Source organism: Eurosta solidaginis, chromosome 5 (assembly GCF_040869045.1).
Source record: "Eurosta solidaginis isolate ZX-2024a chromosome 5, ASM4086904v1, whole genome shotgun sequence".
In the NCBI taxonomy this organism is placed as follows: domain Eukaryota; kingdom Metazoa; phylum Arthropoda; class Insecta; order Diptera; family Tephritidae; genus Eurosta; species Eurosta solidaginis.
The window spans coordinates 237067895-237088043 of record NC_090323.1 but is presented as its reverse complement, the minus strand read 5'-3'; the positions used below and the strand labels follow the sequence as shown (position 1 = coordinate 237088043).

General features: G+C 37.2%; 3 protein-coding genes across 4 annotated transcripts in view; all 3 read left to right on the top strand.

Moving 5' to 3' along the window:
• The window catches only part of LOC137252876 (capon-like protein), a 682759-nt gene that overhangs the window by 289448 nt on the left and 373162 nt on the right, over positions 1–20149 (top strand). The gene's annotated exons all lie outside the window — the stretch shown is intronic.
• LOC137253006 (collagenase-like) overlaps positions 1–20149 on the top strand; it is a 73365-nt gene that overhangs the window by 50829 nt on the left and 2387 nt on the right. The gene's annotated exons all lie outside the window — the stretch shown is intronic.
• Positions 16297–17291, top strand: LOC137233841 (collagenase-like). Its single transcript, XM_067757315.1, has 2 exons — positions 16297–16556; positions 16689–17291. The coding sequence occupies exons 1-2, from the start codon at positions 16384–16386 to the stop codon at positions 17251–17253; spliced, it is 738 nt and encodes a 245-aa protein (XP_067613416.1). The 5' UTR covers positions 16297–16383; the 3' UTR covers positions 17254–17291.

The window sequence follows — 20149 nt, the reverse complement described above, 5'->3', positions numbered from 1 at the left end:
TAAAATTATGTCTACTGTTTTATTCAATCCCCACGGCAAAGTCTCAGCAAGCAATACTTGCAATAAAACGAATAAATAAACAAGCAAGGAAGTCTAAGTTCGGGTGAAACCGAACATTACATACACAGCTGTACACTTGAAATGCTGTTGTTGTTTGTTTTTAATAGTGTTACAAGGCTGCGCAATAATACATATACATATGATTCTATTCTGAACTTATTTTTCTTCGAGTTATGGATCCCGAAGAAAATTGCTTATTCATAAAAGGGGCGGTGCCACGCCCATTTTTTTAAATTTGAAGTTTTTCCTATTTATTGTTTTAAATCCACTTGGGAAATGAAATGCCATTGATATAAAGCTCTTTTTGCAAAGATATAGCTGGCGGCCACCGTGGTGTGATGGTAGCGTGCTCCGCCTACCACACCGGATGCCCTGGGTTCAAACCCCGAGCAAAGCAATATCAAAAATTTTAGAAATAAGGTTTTTCAATTAGAAGAAAATTTTTCTAAGCGGGGTCGCCCCTCGGTAGTGTTTGCCAAGCGCGCCGGGTGTATTTCTGCCATGAAAAGCTCTCAGTGAAAACTCATCTGCCTTGCAGATGCCGTTCGGAGTCGGCTTGAAATCATGTAGGTCCCGTCCGGCCAATTTGTAGGGAAAATCGAGAGGAGCACGACGCAAATTGGAAGAGAAGCTCGGATTTAGATCTCTTGGGAGGTTATCGCGCCTTACATTTTTTTTTTTTTTTTATAGCTTATTTTAGATCTTTTATATAAAAGTGGGCGTGGTCCTTAACCGATTTCTTTAATTTTTCTTCAAAGCATTCTTTATAGTAAAGGCAACCTTTCTGCCGAATTTTGTTACGATAGGTTTGAAGATTTTTGATTTATGATTAATAATATTTGTAAAATTGATTTTTTTTTACCCCAAGTGGGCGGTGTCACGCCCATTAAAAAATTGTTTGTTCAAATTTTTATCAAGAGTGTTAATATCAGTCCACACGTCAAATTTCAAGATTCTAGGTGTATTATTTACTAAGTAATAGTTTGTGTTTGCCAAAATATATATATAACAAGTAAGGAAGGCTATGTTCGGCTGTAACCGAATATTACATACTCAGCTGAGAGCTATGGAGACAAAATAAGGGAAAATCACCATTTAGCAAAATGAACCTAGGGTAACCCTGGAATGTGTTTGTATGACATGTGTATCAAATGAAAGCTGTCGGGTACCGCTAATTTATTTATATATTTAATACAGAGAAAAGTACTCCTGCCAAGATTCCAAGGGCTTTTGATTTCGCCCTGCAGAACTTTTTCATTTACTTCCACTTAATATGGCGGCCACCGTGGTGTGATGGTAGCGTGCTCCGCCTATCACACCGTATGCCCAGGGTTCAACTCCCGGGCAAAGCAACATCAAAATTTTAGAAATAAGGTTTTTCAATTAGAAGAAAATTTTTCTAAGCGGGGTCGCCCCTCGGCAGTGTCTGGCAAGCGCTCCGATTGTATTTCTGCCATGAAAAGCTCTCAGTGAAAACTCATCTGCCTTGCAGATGCCGTTCGGAGTCGGCATAAAACATGTTGGTCCCGTCCGGCCAATTTGTAGGGAAAAATCAAGAGGAGCACGACGCAAATTGGAAGAGAAGCTCGGCCTTAGATCTCTTCGGAGGTTATCGCGCCTTACATTTATTTTTTTTTTTTTTTTCAACATCGTTTAAACTGAGTTACAGTACAGAAATATTTTAAAGTTAGTACGAGGTGTTGTTGGACTTAGCGTGGTAAAATTTTTCTACTATTCGTATTGTGACGAATATTAATGACACTAAGTGATACTCACATCACTAATCTGATACTAAGTAAATAAAGCCACAACAACAATAAAGCAAGCAGTCACTGGTATCTCCATAAACGAATCAATCATTATGTCTACACATATGTACGTACACACAGCGGAGAGAAACGCACAAACACATGCATATATCTTATCTGAGATGCTCACAAAAGTAGGCAATCATTTGTGCAAGTATCACTCACATATACACCCGTATATAAGACGCTATAACGTGCATCTGTAGTTATAGCTGGTAATTTTATAGCTGGTAATTAAGTTAAATTCTAGAAACGCCTAGAAGTATGCGAACGAGGAAATCACAGAGTATAAGAGGAGGTAAAGCTGAGAATCAGTAATCAGTTTGATTTAAGCACGCTATCTGTTGAGAAGTAGAAGTGTTATTGTGAAGTACTTTAATAAAGGCCATTTTGCGTTATTGAATAGTGGAGTTATTTATTCAACAGTTTAGTGATTCGAACGTTAGTAGAAGGTTGAAAATAAGCGGAATTTCCCAAAATTCCTTACAGTATTTTATGGTTTTACACAGTTAATTGAACGAATAAAAGCTACACCATTTACATTTACATACAACAGTAAATTTTTATAGAGAAGAGTCAGTTTTAAATGAGAATAGTCGATTTTAAATGGCAAAGCGTCACTTCGATATTAGAATAAGCAATTTTAAGTGAGAAAATGTCAACTGTAATTAAAAGCGGTTAATTGTAAATGAGAACAGTTAATTGAAAATGGCGGAAAGCTTTATATAAAATAAGTAAGGGTGTTTAAGTTCGAGTGTAGCGGTACATTATATACTCAGCGTGAGTTTCGATTTTACTGTTCATTTCAGAAAAATTACTTTTCTAATCCTACTATGGCATATTTTAAACACAAACTATTCCCGAAAATGTAGATCGTAAGGACATACACGAATCGAAGTAAATAGAGACTTCCATATATCAAAATGCTCAGTATGAAAAAAGGAATTGATTTAGCCATGCCCGCCCATCTGTCTGTTAGTGATTACGATAATTTAAGTAAATATTGAGATATCTTAATGAAATTTGGTATATGGGTTCCTTGGCTCTCATCTCATATCGCTATTTAAAATGAGCGAAATCGGTATGTTGAAATTTGATGAGTACTCATATTGCGACTCCAAATAAAAATTTGAAAAAAAAACCTTTGAAAATGGGCGTGGCCCCACCCACTTGTGATAAAAAAAGTTTGCAAATATTATTAATCATTATTATTATTTTAGTGACCAATTCGAATCTATTTTATCATCATAACAGCATTTTATTCGGAAGAATTTCTGAACATAACTGTTTTGGAGTCATTTTGCGACTGTTACAATAATTTTGGGATACATTTTGTAATCTGATATTTTAGGCTTCTATGAAGGTGTTAAGCCTTGAAAAAATTTTAGTAATTTGTCATATCAAAATAAAAAGCATATGAACTAAGTTCTCAAATGGGTATACGTTTATGAAACCAATATTTTTTACGTCGGGCCTAAGGTGAATTAATGGTTTTATTTGCACCAGCATAAATTAGATCAGACTAGCCTACAAATCATAATAAATAAAAAAAAAATATAGTTAAGTTAATTAGAGCCCGTCCAGGGTTCGGAGTTAAACCACAACAGGGTAACTTTTCTAGAAACAAATAGTTTCGGGCTTTTCCAGAAAAGCTCCCTCGGCTACTTACTAGTGTCAATTTATTATCGTCGAACAATCGGTTTGTTATCGTTAGTTATCTCCCTCTTGTTGGTTCTTGTCGGCTTGTTATTGACAGTTTACTATGTGTCAGCGGTTCAATATTGAAGTGTGAATCGGCATCTGTTTCATAACAAATCGTCTAGCTGTCGATAACAACTCGTCGACACTCCAACAGAAAGTCGGTAACTTTTCGATATAAAATCGATGGTTTTTGATAACAAATCGATTAAATTTGATTCCAAATCGATGAAGCGGCGATACCAAATTGACAACAATCATTTAGAAATCGATAAGCTTTTGATAACAGATTGAACATTTTTTTTAAGGACATGTCGGAAATTCGTTTCATACTCAACAACTTTTTGACAAATTGATAGCTTTTTGATAACTAGTCACTCACTTTTCATTAATAATGTATCGATAATACGCCAGAAACAAATTGGTAGTACTATTAAAACCAATCGATAACTTTCAATAACAGATCGATACGTTTTTGATAACATATCGACATATTTAAATAGACGATAAAAAATATAATAAATGTAAGGCACGGCAATCTTCGAAAAGATTTTAGGCCCAGCTTGTCTTCCGATTTGCGTCGTGCTCCTTTTAGGTTTTACTAAAACTTGGCGAGACCGGACCTACTTGTTTTATGCCGATTCTGACTCTGCAAGGCAGATGAGTTTTCACTGAGAAGCTCTTCATGGCAGAAATACACTCGGAGTGCTTGCCAAATACTGCCGAGGGGCGACCCGGCTTAGAAAAGTTTCTTTTAATTGAAAGCACTTGTTTCTTAAATTTTTATATTGCTTTGTTCGTGGTGTGAAGCCAGGATCTTTGGTGTTGCGCGCGCTAACATCACACCACGGTGGCCGTCAAACAGGTGATAACTTTTCGATAAATAGTCGATAACAGTAACAAACCGTAAGTTCGTCTATAAAAAGTCGATATCTAATCGATAACCTCTCCTTTGGATGGCAAATATATCATACTTCGCTTAGAAATGAATCACTCGTCTATAACACACACAAATAACTTGTCGATAAGATATGTATAACACGCCCATAACCTATCGATAACCAGCCGATAACTTATCGATAACAAGTTGCTAACACACCTTCGGGTTTCGCTTCTGGCATTGGTTTTAGCTTGGGTTTTGACCTTTAATCTTTCATTTCCGTACCTTTTTTCCTCTTTATACCTTTCATGAACATGAAATGGTATATTAACTTTGGTCCGATGTTTGTAACGTTGAGAAATATAGAAGATAGACTCACCATTAAGTATACCGAATTGATCAGGGCGACGAACTGAGTTGATATAGCCATGTCCGTCTGTCCGTCAGTCTGTCTGTTTGAACGCAAACTAGTCCCTCAAATTTTGAGATATCTCAATGAAATTTGGCACGAAGATATATTTTTCTATTATATTAGACATTTGTCGGATCCGGTACAATCGGACCAATATAACATATGTCTCCCATACAACCGATCGTTCAGATAAGACGATTTTGGTCATTCCTGCCGCAATTTAGAAAGTATAAACATGAAACTCGGTGATATATATTCTAATATATCTTAGAAGATATCCTGAAAAAATCAATTTGATCGGAGCTATATATAGTATATATGCCATACAACCGATCGTTCAGATAGAAAGATTTTTGGCCATTTCTCCCTTAGTTTCGAATATAAAAACGTGAAACTTGGTGATATATTCTAATATATCATAGAAGATTTCCTGTAAAAATCACTTTGATCGGAGATATATATAATCCTATACCGCTCGTTCAGATAAGGAAATTTTTTGCCATTTTTTATTTTATATTTATCTTAAAAATCGTTTAGGTATGTAGATCTGTTCACCATATATTTCTTATCTTATACATCCGAATATTTGGAGATTACGTACGGGAAAGGTATGAAGTCTTCGGAAGACAGTCCCGTCCTTACTTGTTTTTCCGTGCTTTAATTTGCTGTCTGATTTCGATCAAACCAACTCTACCATGCACATCATTACCGCAGTATACTGCAATGCATTGACTACACTAACGCTAATATTCTGTACACCTCCACATATCATATCACTTTAAAAGACCACTTTTACGCTTTCATTCTGGCTTCCCCCATATAGTAAGCAAAAATATTTAAATAAACAATTTTGATTGTATCTGGTGGTAACAGCTAACTTTTAACTTCCTTTTAGTCGAATGGTTAAGAAAAATAAAATTTCTGTAGGGTATGCCGAGTATAAATGACATCTTGATATTGCCACTTATGAGGGACGAAAGCCATTTGAAAAAGAAAGTCGGGTGCCAATGTTTATTGATGTTGGTCAATGACGTGTGCAACCAGTGGCAAAAAGTGTAATGCATTTATTGGCATCGTTTTACATTGGTGGTTCCCTTTATCCAATTGCTTCCCTTTATCGAATTGCCATTCCGGTGAACGATAAAGCCATATCTTTACATACATACATACGTGAACGCATGTGTCAATGGATTCTTCATATGCTACAGAACTATGCTGTATGAATCGAGACATGTATGTATAAGTGTGTGTATAAGCGTGCATAAATTTAAATATGTGTTTGTTGTGTTGTGAAAATATTCGCAAGAAATTTGATTTCGCTTGTGGCATTTGAACGACCATGTCATAAACACTCTGGTCTTTTCTACTTGGTAGGTGCGTTGCTCTTATGAAGCAAAATAGAAAATTAGAAAAATTTTGGACAATGGGCGTGGCACCGCCCACTTTTAAAAGAAGGTAATTTAAAAGTTTTGCAAGCTGTAATTTGGCAGTCGTTTAAGATATCATGATGAAATTTGGTAGGCACGTTACTTCTATTACTATATGTGTGCTAAATAAAAATCCGCGAAATCGGATGACGAACACGCCCACTTTTTAAAATAAATTTTTTTGAAGTCAAATTTTAACAAAAAATTTAATATCTTTACAATATAAAAGTAAATTATGTCAAAATTCAACTCCAGTAATGATATGGTGCAACAAAATACAAAAATAAAAGAAAATTTCAAAATCGGCGTGGCTCGGCTCCTTTTTCATTTCATTTGTCTAGGATACTTTTAATGCCATAAATGGAACAAAAATTTACCAATCCTTGTGAAATTTGGTACGGACATAGTTTCTAACACGGTAACTAGTTTCTGTGAAAATGGGCGAAATCGCTTCAAGCCATGCCCAATTTTTATACACAGTCGACCGTCTGTCCTTCCGCTCGGCCGTTAACACGATAACTTGCGCAAAAAACGATATATCTTAACTAAACTTTGTTCACGTACTTATGTGAACTCACTTTATCTTGGTATAAAATATGGCGGAAATCCGACTATGACCCCGCCCACTTTTCCGATATCGAAAATTACGAAAAATGAAAAAATGCTATAATTCTGTACCAAATATGAAAAAAGAAATGAAACATGGTAATTGGGTTGGTTTATTGAAGCAACATATAACTTTAGAAAAAACTTTGTACAATGGGTGTGACACCTACCATATTAAGTAGAAGAAAATGAAAAAGTTCTGCAGGGCGAAATCAAAAGCCCTTGGAATCTTGGCAGGAATACTGTTCGTGGTACGACATATATAAATAAATAAGCGGTACCCGACAGAAGATGTTCTGGGTCACTCTGGTCCACATTTTCGTCGATATCTCGAAAACCCCTTCACATGTACAACTAAGGTCTACTCCCTTTTAAAACCCTCATTAATACTTTTAATTTGATACCCATATCGTACAAACACATTCCAGAGTCACCCCTGGTCCACCCTTATTGCGATATCTCGAAAAGGCGTCCACCTGTAGAACTAAGGCCCACTACGTTTTAAATAATCATTAACACCTTTCATTTGATACCCATGTCATACAAACACATTCCAGGGTTACCCTAGGTTCATTTTGCTAAATGGTGATTTTCCCTTATTTTGTCTCCAAAGCTCTCAGCTGAGTATGTAATGTTCGGTTACACCCGAACTTAGCCTTCCTTACTTGTTTCAACTTACATAAGTATTGTAATTTCGATGTATATTCGTATATTCATAAAATTGGTTTACATTTATATTCAATGCTTCCATTTAATTACAGATACATATGCAAAATATATATTTGTATGCATTTACTGCGATACATTTTTATTGAATGAAGTTTCAAGGAAATCATATTCACATCTCAAATTGAAATGTTGGAGCGAATGATTATGACATGCTTGAGAGTTCTTTTTCATGTTAAAATGCATATCTGGTGATCACTGCCGACATGCTAAATGTTATTGGCCCTGGTCAGAGTTGTGAAGATTTAAACAAATATTGCTACCAGCGAATGTTGAGAGAAAACCTTCTATACAAATCTGGGACAATAATTCTGAAACTAACTAATAATTCGCAAACTAAGCCAAAATAAGCTGCGGTAAATCCCGAAATTCGATGTAAATGCACTGAAAGAAAAAACTGGTGAAATCAACCGATTTACGGGTCGATTAAGTAAAAATGTCTGCCAATTTTTAACCATAGCAAATAGCTGTTGATTGAACTTCGCACAAATGGTTGATTCTGAATTGGCCGTTTTTACAATTAGGTTGAATTGGCAAGTCCATAAAGATCTCAGATAGTCTGAATTTGTCCATAGTGTAGTTTTTACAGTAAAAAAAAAAAAAAAATAGCACACGTAAGCAATAGCTCTGCTAACTTAACAATAATTACTCTCGCCCTAAGTATACCAATTTAAACTGTTAATATAACCGAGATTTGCAGTGATCGCCATGAGTGTAAGCTTCTTTTTAAAATAAGTTCATTTATTTGCATAATATTGACAGTTAGGTTAGGTTAGGTTAGAGTGGCCACCGGTGCGAGCACCAGTGCACTTAGGCCCAACAGGTACCATTGTGATACCACGTGGATCTCTTCCCTACTCAAACCAACAGTTGGATTCAGCAAATGACAGGAATTTCTTAGTTTCCAACTTAGCCAGATCGTCAAAGATGGGAGATCCCAGAGATTCCTTCCTCTGGCGCCAAAGCGCAGGACAGTTGCACAGAAAATATTTGACTGTTTCTATCTCCTCTTCATCTTTGCAGCTCCTGCAGTAGTCATTATGAGGAGCACCCAGCCGTTGTACATGCTTCCCGATTGCTATGTGGCCGGTTATAAGTCCAACCACCAGAGATATGTACCCCCTTCTAAGAAGCAGGAGACTTCTTGTACGTCTCGCGTGCCATTCAGGCCACGCGAGCTTAGTGTGGTAGCAGAATACGAGACTGCTCCATCTCACACCCGCTTCCATAAGGAAACTTCCTTTCAAAGTGAGCTTACAGGTAGCGAGCGGCATGCTCAATCCCTTCCAGGACGACGAAAGCGGAACGGATGTGTCCCCTCTTGCAAGTTCGTCAGTCTTCTCATTGCCCGGTATTTCCGAGTGTCCATTGGCAGTTATTCGCTGTTGAAATAACTAAAGATATCAGTAGCTTTAACATTAAAATTAGTTAGATCGATTGAGAATATGTCATTATAACAGAAAATTGTTGGTTTGAGACCAACAGTTTTTCTTGGGTTTGTTCTCTTGACAAGAATCTCTGTAAATTAACCATATAGCGATAAATTTTAACGAAAATATTAATTTAATAAAATCAAACCCATTAGTCAGTTTTATTGGCTTATCTTTTTCCGTTGTAGTAGCGCAATGGTCCCTAAATTAGCCTGAATACAATCCCAAAGTGATACATAGGGGTTTGGGAAATTATCCCATAATAGCCCCGTTAAAATCCGGGAATCACTCTAAAACGATGTCAAGATATTCCACTAATTATTCCGAAACATCCGAGTGATCCATAAATAGTACGGATATCATTTGAAATTATTTCCAAATTAATTTCGAACACATTCCACAAACGATTCCCAAAAGTCGGTTGACACTGCCCACCTTTCCAAAAATGCCTTAGACCTCGATCCATATGACCCAATATAATTGGTTCAGATCAAATAACCAAAAGGTCATAACAGCCGGTTACCACAGAGTGTAATTACGGCTTTAACTTCGAAAGTGCTATGTCGTGCTGGATGACACAGTTCCGCATTTTATCTACCTTAAGATGGAATTGCTTAGCAAAGGGCCGTACCAAACAGATGAATACAATTTTAAAGGAACAAAGCATTTACATTTTAGTGGGCAAACGGCAAAGACAGCAACCTTAGAAAAAGGAAAAAGCGACTTGGTGGAGGTCAATACCAGTGTTGCTGCGAGTTGCGCTGAAAAAATGGGCGTCGTTGCACCTGCTGATGTCGAACATTGGCCAAGCGCCGGTACGGCAACCTGTCTTTCCACGGCTGTCAAAGGGGCCTACGACCTTTTCCCTTGGCTCAGGTGGCCACAATGACCGGCGCGGAAAATACGGATAGGATCGACCTGTATAGTGCAGGGAAAGCTCACAAAACAAAAACGCTAATGGAAATTTTGTGGGCGCCAGCACCAGTATGGTTCCGCTGGCAACGGTTACCACCAAAGCGCCAACTGATGTTGAGTGTCTTTGAAAGCCGGTACTGCAACCGGTCCTTCCACGGCTGTAACAACGGTCTTAGAATCTGGTATCATTGGATAAAACTTGGATAAATGAAATAAAGTGCTGATACGTTATCGAAAAACGCTCGGAAATCGTTCGCAAAGGCGCAAACTTTCAGGACAAAAGTGAAAAGTGTTATCCCCCTCAAACACCAGAAGTTGAAGGAGGATGTCAAATCATACTCGCAGGAGCGCCAAAATCATACTGGGTAGACAAACTTAGTTTTCCTTAAGTGGCCCTAGACGGGATGCTTATAGGAATCTTGGACCCTGGAAGTGATCGTGTTACGATTTCTTAAGACCAGTAGCTGTGCGTCCGAAAAAAAAAATTGATAGCGCTTTCAACGTATTGATGAAGTATTCGGATAATACGCTGCGTAGTAGTGGCACAAGATGGAAGCAAACCAGGTTCTCGCTTATGCAAGAACGCAAGAACTGTTGCGCTGTGTAAGACGCTGGGAACAGTCTATTCTGGAGCAAAGATCCCGGTCGGCGTTTAGAAGATCATTGTGGTCTTCCTTGCGTGCACACATCCATGTCACTGGTGCTATTGCCGACATAGAATGCAACAAAATCCGAATTTGCAAGGGAATAATGCCCATACAGCACATACAAGCATATATATATACATCCATTATGACGTATTAAATGTGCGGAGGTATCACATTTTTGAAACGAAATATGAACTGAATATTTTGAAATGAGTTTATGGTTTGATATTTAATTTGTATATTAACAACTAGCCGACCCGGCAGATGTTGTTCTGCCCTAAATTTGGCCTATCTGCATACATTTTAATAACTTTTTACGTCTAACTCTTCTCCCCCCATCACTTTTTCCAAATCCTTTTAGTCACTCCTCCCTCCGTCTTTTTCGCTTCGTCTATATAAATCTTCGTCTCATTCTATCTCTATCTCTTTCTCAGTCTCCTTCTCTTTCTCTCTTTTCTCTTCTCTGAGGTTCTTCTCATTCTTCTTCATCCCTTATTGCCAGTCCCAGAGGGTGGTATGTATTTTGTTCCAGTCCAATTCCGAGTCCTAGTCCCAGACCACTTCTAGTCTCAGTCCAAGTCCGTCTCTAGTCCACTTCCCTGAAAAAAGGATCGTAAATACTAATATAGGCAAATTTCAGGCAAATCGAATAGGACGTGTTTGTATAGGTATGTGGGTATTATTAATTCATGTCTTTACTTCGGCTTCGCATGCATATTTATCAGTTTTGCCAGGTTGATGCAACATATTTCATTTGATATCCATATTACACACACATTCTAGGGGTATCCGGGTCCACGTTTTGGCCTATATCCCGAGACCCTAGTCAGCAATAGGTATGAAAACTACCCTGTACTAAAGCACACATCAACAGCTTCAATTCGATACCCATAACGTAAAAACACATCCTACTGTTACCCTTATCCACGTTTTGGCCTATATCTCGAGACCCTAGTCACCAATAGGTATGAAAACTACCCTGTACTAAAGCACTCATCAGCAGCCTCAATTTGATACCGGTAATGTAAAAACACATCCTAGCGTTACCTTGATCCACGTTTTGGTCACCAAGGGTTGTCACCCAAGGGTGTGAAAATTACCCTCTACTAAAGCACTCATCAACAGCTTTCATTTGATATCCATATTGTATAAACACATTCTAGGGGTACCCGGGTCCATGTTTTGGGCTATATCTCGAGACCCTAGCCTCCCATTTGTATGAAAATTATCGTGTACTATAGAAATCATCACCAGCTTTCATTTGATATCCATATTGTATAAACACATTTTAGGGGTACCCGGGTCCACGTTTTGGCGTATATCTCAAAACCAAAGTCACCCAGGGGAATGCAAATTATCCTGTGCTATATCACTCATCTATAGCTTTCATTTGATATCCATATTGTATAAACACAGTCTAGGGGTACCCGGGTCCACGTTTTGATCTCAAGACCCTATGCTTACTTACTTACTTAATTGGCGCTTAACCGTCTAAACGGTTATGGCCGTCCAACAAGGCGCGCCAGTCGCTCCTTCGCTCCGCCAACCGGCGCCAATTGGTCACACCTAGGGAATTTAAATCGTTTTCCACCTGGTCCTTCCAACGGAGTGGGGCCGCCCTCTACCTCTGCTTCCATAGGCGGGTACCGATAGAAACACTTTCTTGGCCGGAGCATCATCTTTCATTCGCATAACATGGCCTAGCCAGCGCGGCCGCTGCGTTTTAATTCGCTGGACTATGTTGATGTCTGCGTATAGCATCATCATTAAATCTTCTTCGATACTCGCCATCGCCAACGCGTAGAGGTCCATAAATCTTTCGAAGAACTTTTCTCTCGAACACTCCCAAAGCCACTTCATCTGCTGTTGTCATGGTACATGCTTCTGCCCCACGCACGTAGCGAAAAAAAGGTAGACGTTGGCCGATTCTCAAACCTACCCAATATACTCACAAAATTTCATGAGAATCGGTTCAGCCGTTTCGGAGGAGTTAGGCCTCCAAACACCGTGACAGAAGAATTTTATATATTAGATAACGATGTTCTATTGTTCTTTCTGTAGTTATTATTGTTTATCTTGTTGTTGTTGTTATTCCTAGCATTGATATTATTGTTCCTACTAATCTTAGTTTTATAGATCTTAATGTTGTTGTTGCTATAACCGATGTAGTTTTTATACCTTTCACGAACATGAAATGGTATATTAACTTTGGTCCGATGTTTGTAACGTTGAGAAATATAAAATATAGACTCACCATTAAGTACACCGAATTGATCAGGGCGATGAACTGAGTTGAGATAGCCATGTCCGTCTGTTCGTTCGTCCGTCTGTCCGTCCCTCTGTCTCTTTGAACGCAAACTAGTCCCTCAAATTTTGAGATATCTCAATGAAATTTGGCACAAGGATGTACTTTTGTATTATAGTAGACACTTGTCGTATCCGGTAGGATCGGACCACTATAACATATATCTCCCATACAACCGGTCGTTCAGATAAGGGTGTTTTTTGCCGTTTTTTATTTTATATTTATCTTAAGAATCGTTTAGGTATGTACATCTGTTCACTATATGATATGATATAAAGACTTCGGCACAGCCGAAGACAGTCCCGTCCTTACTTGTTTTTTTGTTGCAAATATTTCTATGTGTATTTATTTAACTATTATCTTTTAAACTCGTGTGCCAATAAAAGCAAAACTTTTCATTTCGTAGATATGTAGGTACGCAGTTTATAATTTTATATTTGAAATATGTTTTTGTATATATTAGAGTTGGAAATATTTTTGTGTACACTTCGGTTGGATTCAATTTTAAAGAATAATTCTCGTAAGTTTTCACAAAAAAATAAAGTGTGGTTCTTACACTTTTCGGAGTGATATTTAACCTAATTTTGGAAACAATGCTCTTGCTCGTTGTATTGAGCCGCAGTGGTGTAGTGGAAGCGTCATTCGCTTTTCAAACCGAACGTCCTGGGCTCAAATTCCGGCCGAAGCAACTACAAATAATCTTTTTTTTTATTATTATTTAAATTCTATTTTAAGAATACCCCTTTTTCGACACTTCTTGGAGATGAAATTCACACTATTTTATTTTTTGTATAGAACAACACAACGCACTTTATATATAAGTCAGGATATATGTATGTTTATAAACGCATATATAATGTTCACACATTCATATTCTTTGGATGTTGAAGCTTGCATATATCAAATTAAATTTAATTGTCATTCGTTGATAATTAGTATATTAATGGCAGGGGTATACAAATTAATTGCTCGATCTTTAATTAGTTTGTACAAAATTTTATGGTTTTGACTAAAATGTTGTTCTTTGGTAGTGACGCATGTAGATTCACGTTGAGCAGGATCACCAATTGTGGGTAATCGCCAGTATAAAATTAATTGTAATAATCCTATTTAATTAAATTTTTTAGTTTATTAAAATATTTATTTTAACTAACAAGAACGTTGTATATCAAGATCTAACTTCAGTAATAATGAAAATTTTTGAAAATAGAAAAATCAAAACTGATAATAAAATATTGGAATACATACATATTAAAATCAAAGTGGTATAACAGTTAAGTTGAAATAAAATAAAGTAATCAACTTAACTTAAATAAGCTAAGCATGCTACATAAATAACTCCAATATTCAGTATTGGAAAATGGTCTTTATTAGACTATTTTGGGAGTAGTACAATTAGATTCGCAATTATACTTCACTTCACAACTAATGGCGTGTTTAGATCAAACTGGTTAGTCATTCAGCTTGCGCTGCTTTTATACTCTCTGTTGCTTCGTCCGCATATTTCTCCTAAGGTCTAGACGTTTCACCTTCTAGAACTGTTGTATCTCCTGCTTGGTAATTTAGCTATGTGCGCGTGTAAGTGTGAGTAACACTTCTGCTCTACTGGTGACTATATATGTATGTATATGTGAGATAATTTCTTTGCTTTAAGCCACTGGTTATGCGTGTGAAATATTCATCATCGCCTTGTATGTTTACATGTACGTAAGTGTGGCTGCTTGATGTTTTTGTTGTTGTGATTATTTACTCACAGCATAGTGATGTCAATATTCGCCACACTGCCCTCCACCTAAGTTGGATCGTCCAGATTAGACAAATTTTCTGATCTAAACGCTGCCAGCCTTTCCAAATGAACCGCTTTCATTTTCTTTCGTGTTTCTCCAATGGTTTGTATGCGGTGAACTACATCGATCATTCATTTTAAAACTTTGTATGGGCCCTCCCAATTGCACTGAAACTTCGCGGACAAACCTTTCTTTCGGTGTGGGTTGTATAACAGCACCAAATCTCCTTCCCGAAAACCTTCCGAATTAATTGCTTTATCGTATCTGGTTTTCGTTTTCTCACTCGTAATCTTGGTTCGCTGTCTTACAAGATCGTGTATTTCCCTCATCTCTTCCTCCAAGACACCAGTTGATTTCTTGGCATTTCTCTTCGCATTGTCATTTATCCCAAACTTCAAATCAGCTGGCAGTCGAAGGTCATTGCCAAAAATTACTTTTGCGGGAGTTTGACCCGTTGTCTCATGCACTGCCGATCGGTAAGCCATCAAGAATAATGATATGTGTGTATCTCAGTCTTTATGGAACTTGTCTACTACTTTCCTTAAATGTTCCTCCATGGTTCTATTGAATCGTACCACCATACCATCGGACTGAGAATGCAGGGCAGTTGTCCGTATTTTTCGAATGCCCAATGTCTTACAAATTTCTTGGAACATAGCCAATTCAAAATTTCTGCCGTGGTCAGAATTTAACTCCTTTGGTACACCATATATGGCAACCCAATTGTTTGTAACCACTTCTGCTACTGTTTCCGCTTGTTAATTTGGAATTGGGTATACCTCTTGCCATTTGCTGAAATAATCCATAACCACCAGTGCATATTTGTTTCCGCGGTTGCTAGTAGGAAATGGATCTGCGACATCCATGACGATCCTTTCAAATGGTGCACCTGAGGCATATTGCTTCATCTGGCCATGACTTCGGGTTTTGGGACCTTTCGTTCTGATGCAAACCTCGCAATTGGCAATCCACCCAGTGAACGGCTGATGGCAACCAACCCAATAGAATCTCTGCTTAATTTTCTCGAGAATTCGTGCTTCGAGCTTTGATGATATACGCGCCTCTTGGTTGCTTGCTTTTCATTGTTGTTGTGATTATTTACTAACAGCATAGTGATGCTAATACTCGCCACAATATTTTGTTGGTTTTTCTGTTCAAACAAAATGTTATTGAGCGCGTGCAATTTTGCGTACTAAGGGATTTTTTCACTGGTTCCAGTTAATGCTAACTTGTACTTTTTGTGACAGATCTACTTACGATTTTTGTCAAATAAAGTGTCAGTTAGCTTTGGCCGAAGATGACGAAAATGGCTTTAAAACATGCGAGTTAACGATAATATCTGTATAAGCACAGTCTGCGCTTGAAAGCCGGTTATTTTATAAGCATTTTCCGCTTATTGCTATTGCATCTCATGCATTTTTAATGGTACTTATATCCAGCAAATACTGTACTGTGCCTTGCCGAAATACATAATTTTCTGACAACGTTATGCAAATATCCCCATAGTACACCACTCAACTATACTATAAATAAGCAAAAAATTACCATTACTCTTATCAGTCTAAATTTGCTTGAAGGGCAGCAATATGAAATCGTTGATAGCTTTTTCGGTCCTACTATGCATCGCCTCGGCGTTTGAAATTCGGAGACCTAGAAATGCACAACGTGAACGCTTGGGGTCTATGGTGCAAAACGTAGTTGTAAGTTCACGTATAGCAAACGGTCAAACAGCTGCGGTCAATCAATTTCCTTATCAAGCTGGTTTGAAGTTATATGATGGTCAAAATTATTACTTTTGTGGTGGATCTCTAATAAGCCATGAATGGGTGCTGACGGCTGCTCATTGTACTTTACCGTAAGTTTTGAATTATATGTACTGTATGTTTTAGGGTGTGAGACAATTGGCGAAGAAAAAAACTAATACGTTAACCACCCAATAACGTACTGTTGATACGCAATCAGATCTAGTAAATTCTTTCAATTTCAGTGCTGTGAAGGTAATCGTATACTTAGGAAGCATTACGCACTTAGATTCCATTGCACCCATGGAGGTAGACAAATGTGACATTAAAGTTCATCACGAGTTCGATATGGCAACTGCTAGAAATGATATAGCTTTGATCAAAATTCCATATGTAATTTATTCAGATGCCATTGAACCGGTGTCCCTACCACAATGTGATTCAAGCTATCGCACTTACGTTCATAAAACTGTAGTGGCTTCTGGATGGGGTTATACCTCTGATAGATGCGCATTGAATTCACCTATTTTACAGTTTGCCAATTTTAGAGTGGTCTCGAACGAAGTATGTGCTGAAGAATTTGGTTCATCTATGATCGATAACGACAAAATTTGTACTGCCACTGTCAATCGTATTGGAATTGGTCGTGGTGATTCTGGTGGCCCACTGGTGTTGGTATCTTCAAAGCTTCAAATTGGTATTATGTCTATAAGTTTAAGCAAAGGATGTGAAAGTAATGCACCTGCTGCACAAACTCGTGTCACTTCCTACATGGATTGGATTCGAGAAAATACGGAGCTTAGGCTTTAAATAATAGAAATTACTTGTATTCCTAAATAATATTGACCACAAAATTATTAGTTATAAGTATAAATAAAAAAAAAATGGTTAATCTGACAGGTTTGAGTCATTACTAAAGAAATAAATTTTTTGCATAACAAAAAGTCATGTTACTTCAAATTATATAAGAAGACTGTTTTACATTCGGATTACGTTCTTTATGCTAAACTGCGTAATAAGTATGTTAGACTTAATAAAAATTAGTTCAGGTAAGTACGTGAGCTAAGTTTAGTAAAGATATATCGATTTTTGCTCAAGTTATCGTATTAACGGCCGGGCGGAAGGACAGACGGTCGACTGTGTATAAAAACTGGGCGTGGCTTCAACCGATTTCGCCCATTTTCGCAGAAAACAGTTATCGTTATAGAAGCTATGCCCTTACCAATTTCACAAGGATTGGTAAATATTTGTTCGACTTATGGCATTAAAAGTGTTCTAGACAAATTAAATGAAAAAGGGCGGAGCCACGCCTATTTTGAAATTTTCTTTTATTTTTGTATTTTGTTGCACTATATCATTACTGGAGTCGAATGTTGACATAATTTACTTATATACTCTAAAGATATTCAATTTTTTTTTAAATTTGACTAAATTTTTTTTTTTTAAGTGTGGGCGTGTTCGTCATCCGAGTTTGCAAATTTTTTATTTAGAACACATATAGGAGTAACGTTCCTGCCAAATTTCACCATTATATCTTCAACGACTGCCAAATTAGAGCTTGCATAAAATTTAAATTACCTTCTTTTAAAAGTGGGCGGTACCACGCCTGTTGTCCAAAATTTTACTAATTTTCTACTCTGCGTCATAAGGTCGACCCACATACCAAGTTTCATCGTTTTATCCGACTTTGGTAATGAATTATCGCACTTTTCGGTTTTACGAAATTTTCGATATCGAAGAAGTGGGCGTTGTTATGACCCGATTTCATTCATTTTAAATAGTGATCTGAGATGAGTTGCCGGGAACTGACATACCAAATTTCATTAAGATACCTCAAAATTTACTCAAGTTATCGTGTTTACGGACAGACGGACGGACTAAATAAATTTCTTTTTTCGCCCAGATCATTTTGATATATAGAAGTCTATATCTATCTCGATTAGTTTATGCTTTACCGGGTACCCTTATACGAACAAAATGAATATGCTGTGTAAGCTCTGCTCAGCTGAGTATAAAAAATTTGTATAGGACATTTAATTTTTTCTCTTCTAATTTACGTTGGGCTCCTTTCAATTTTTCTTACAAATTGGTGGGACTGGTAGTCCTTGAATTTTTTTTATCATCTTTTTATACTCAGTTGAGCAGAGCTCACAGAGTATATTAAGTTTGATTGGATAACGGTTGGTTGTACATATATAAAGGAATCGAGATAGATATAGACTTCCATATATCAAAATAATCAGGATCGAAAAAAAATTTGATTGAGCCATGTCCGTCCGTCCGTCCATCCGTCCGTTAACACGATAACTTGAGTAAATTTTGAGGTATCTTGATGAAATTTGGTATGTAGGTTCCTGAGCACTCATCTCAGATCGCTATTTAAAATGAACGATATCGGACTATAACCACGCCCACTTTTTCGATATCGAAAATTTCGAAAAACCGAAAAAGTGCGATAATTCATTACAAAAGACCGATACAGCGACGAAACTTGGTAGATGAGTTGAACTTATGACGCAGAATAGAAAATTAGTAAAATTTTGGACAATGGGCGTGGCACCGCCCACTTTTAAAAGAAGGTAATTTAAAATTTTTGCAAGCTGTAATTTGGCAGTCGTTGAAGATATCATGATGAAATTTGGCAGGAACGTTACTCCTATTACTATATGTACGCTTAATAAAATTAGCAAAATCGGAGAAGGACCACGCCCACTTTTAAAAAAAATATTTTTTTAAAGTAAAATTATAACAAAAAATTTAATATCTTTACAGTATATAAGTAAATTATGTCAACATTCAACTCCAGTAATGATATGGTGCAACAAAATACAAAAATAAAAGAAAATTTCAAAATGGGCGTGGCTCCGCCTTTTTTCATTTAATTTGTCTAGGATACTTTTAACGCCATAAGTCGAACAAAAATTTCCCAATCCTTTTGAAATTTGGTAGGGGCATAGATTTTATGACGTTAACTGTTTTCTGTGAAAATGGGCGAAATCGGTTGATGCCACGCCCAGTTTTTATACACAGTCGTCCGTCAGTCCTTCCGCATGGCCGTTAACACGATAACTTGAGCAAAAATCGACATATCTATACTGAACTTAGTTCACGTACTTACCTGAACTCACTTTATCTTGGTGTAAAAAATGGCCGAAATACGACTATGACCACGCCTACTTTTTCGATAACGAAAATTACGAAGAATGAAAAAAAAGCCATAATTCAACACCAAATATGAAAAAAATGGATGAAACATGGTAATTGGATTGGTTTATTGGCACAAAATATAACTTTAGAAAAAACTTTGTAAAATGGATGTGGTGGGACACCTACCATATTAAGTAGAAGAAAATGAAAAAGTTCTACAGAGCGAAATCAAAAGCCCTTGGAATCTTGGCCAGATGATGTTCTGGGTCACCCTGGTCCACATTTTGGTCAATATCTCGAAAACGCATTCACATATATAACTACCACCACTCCCTTTTAAAATACTCATTAACACCTTTCATTTGATACCCATATCGTACAAACAAATTTTAGAGTCATCCTTGGTCCACCTTTATGGCGACATCCCTAAATGGCGTCCACCTATAGAACTATGACCCACTCCCTTTTAAAATACTGTTTAATACCTTCCATTAGATACCCATGTCATACAAACACATTCCACGGTTACCCTAGGTTCATTTTCCTACATGGTGATTTT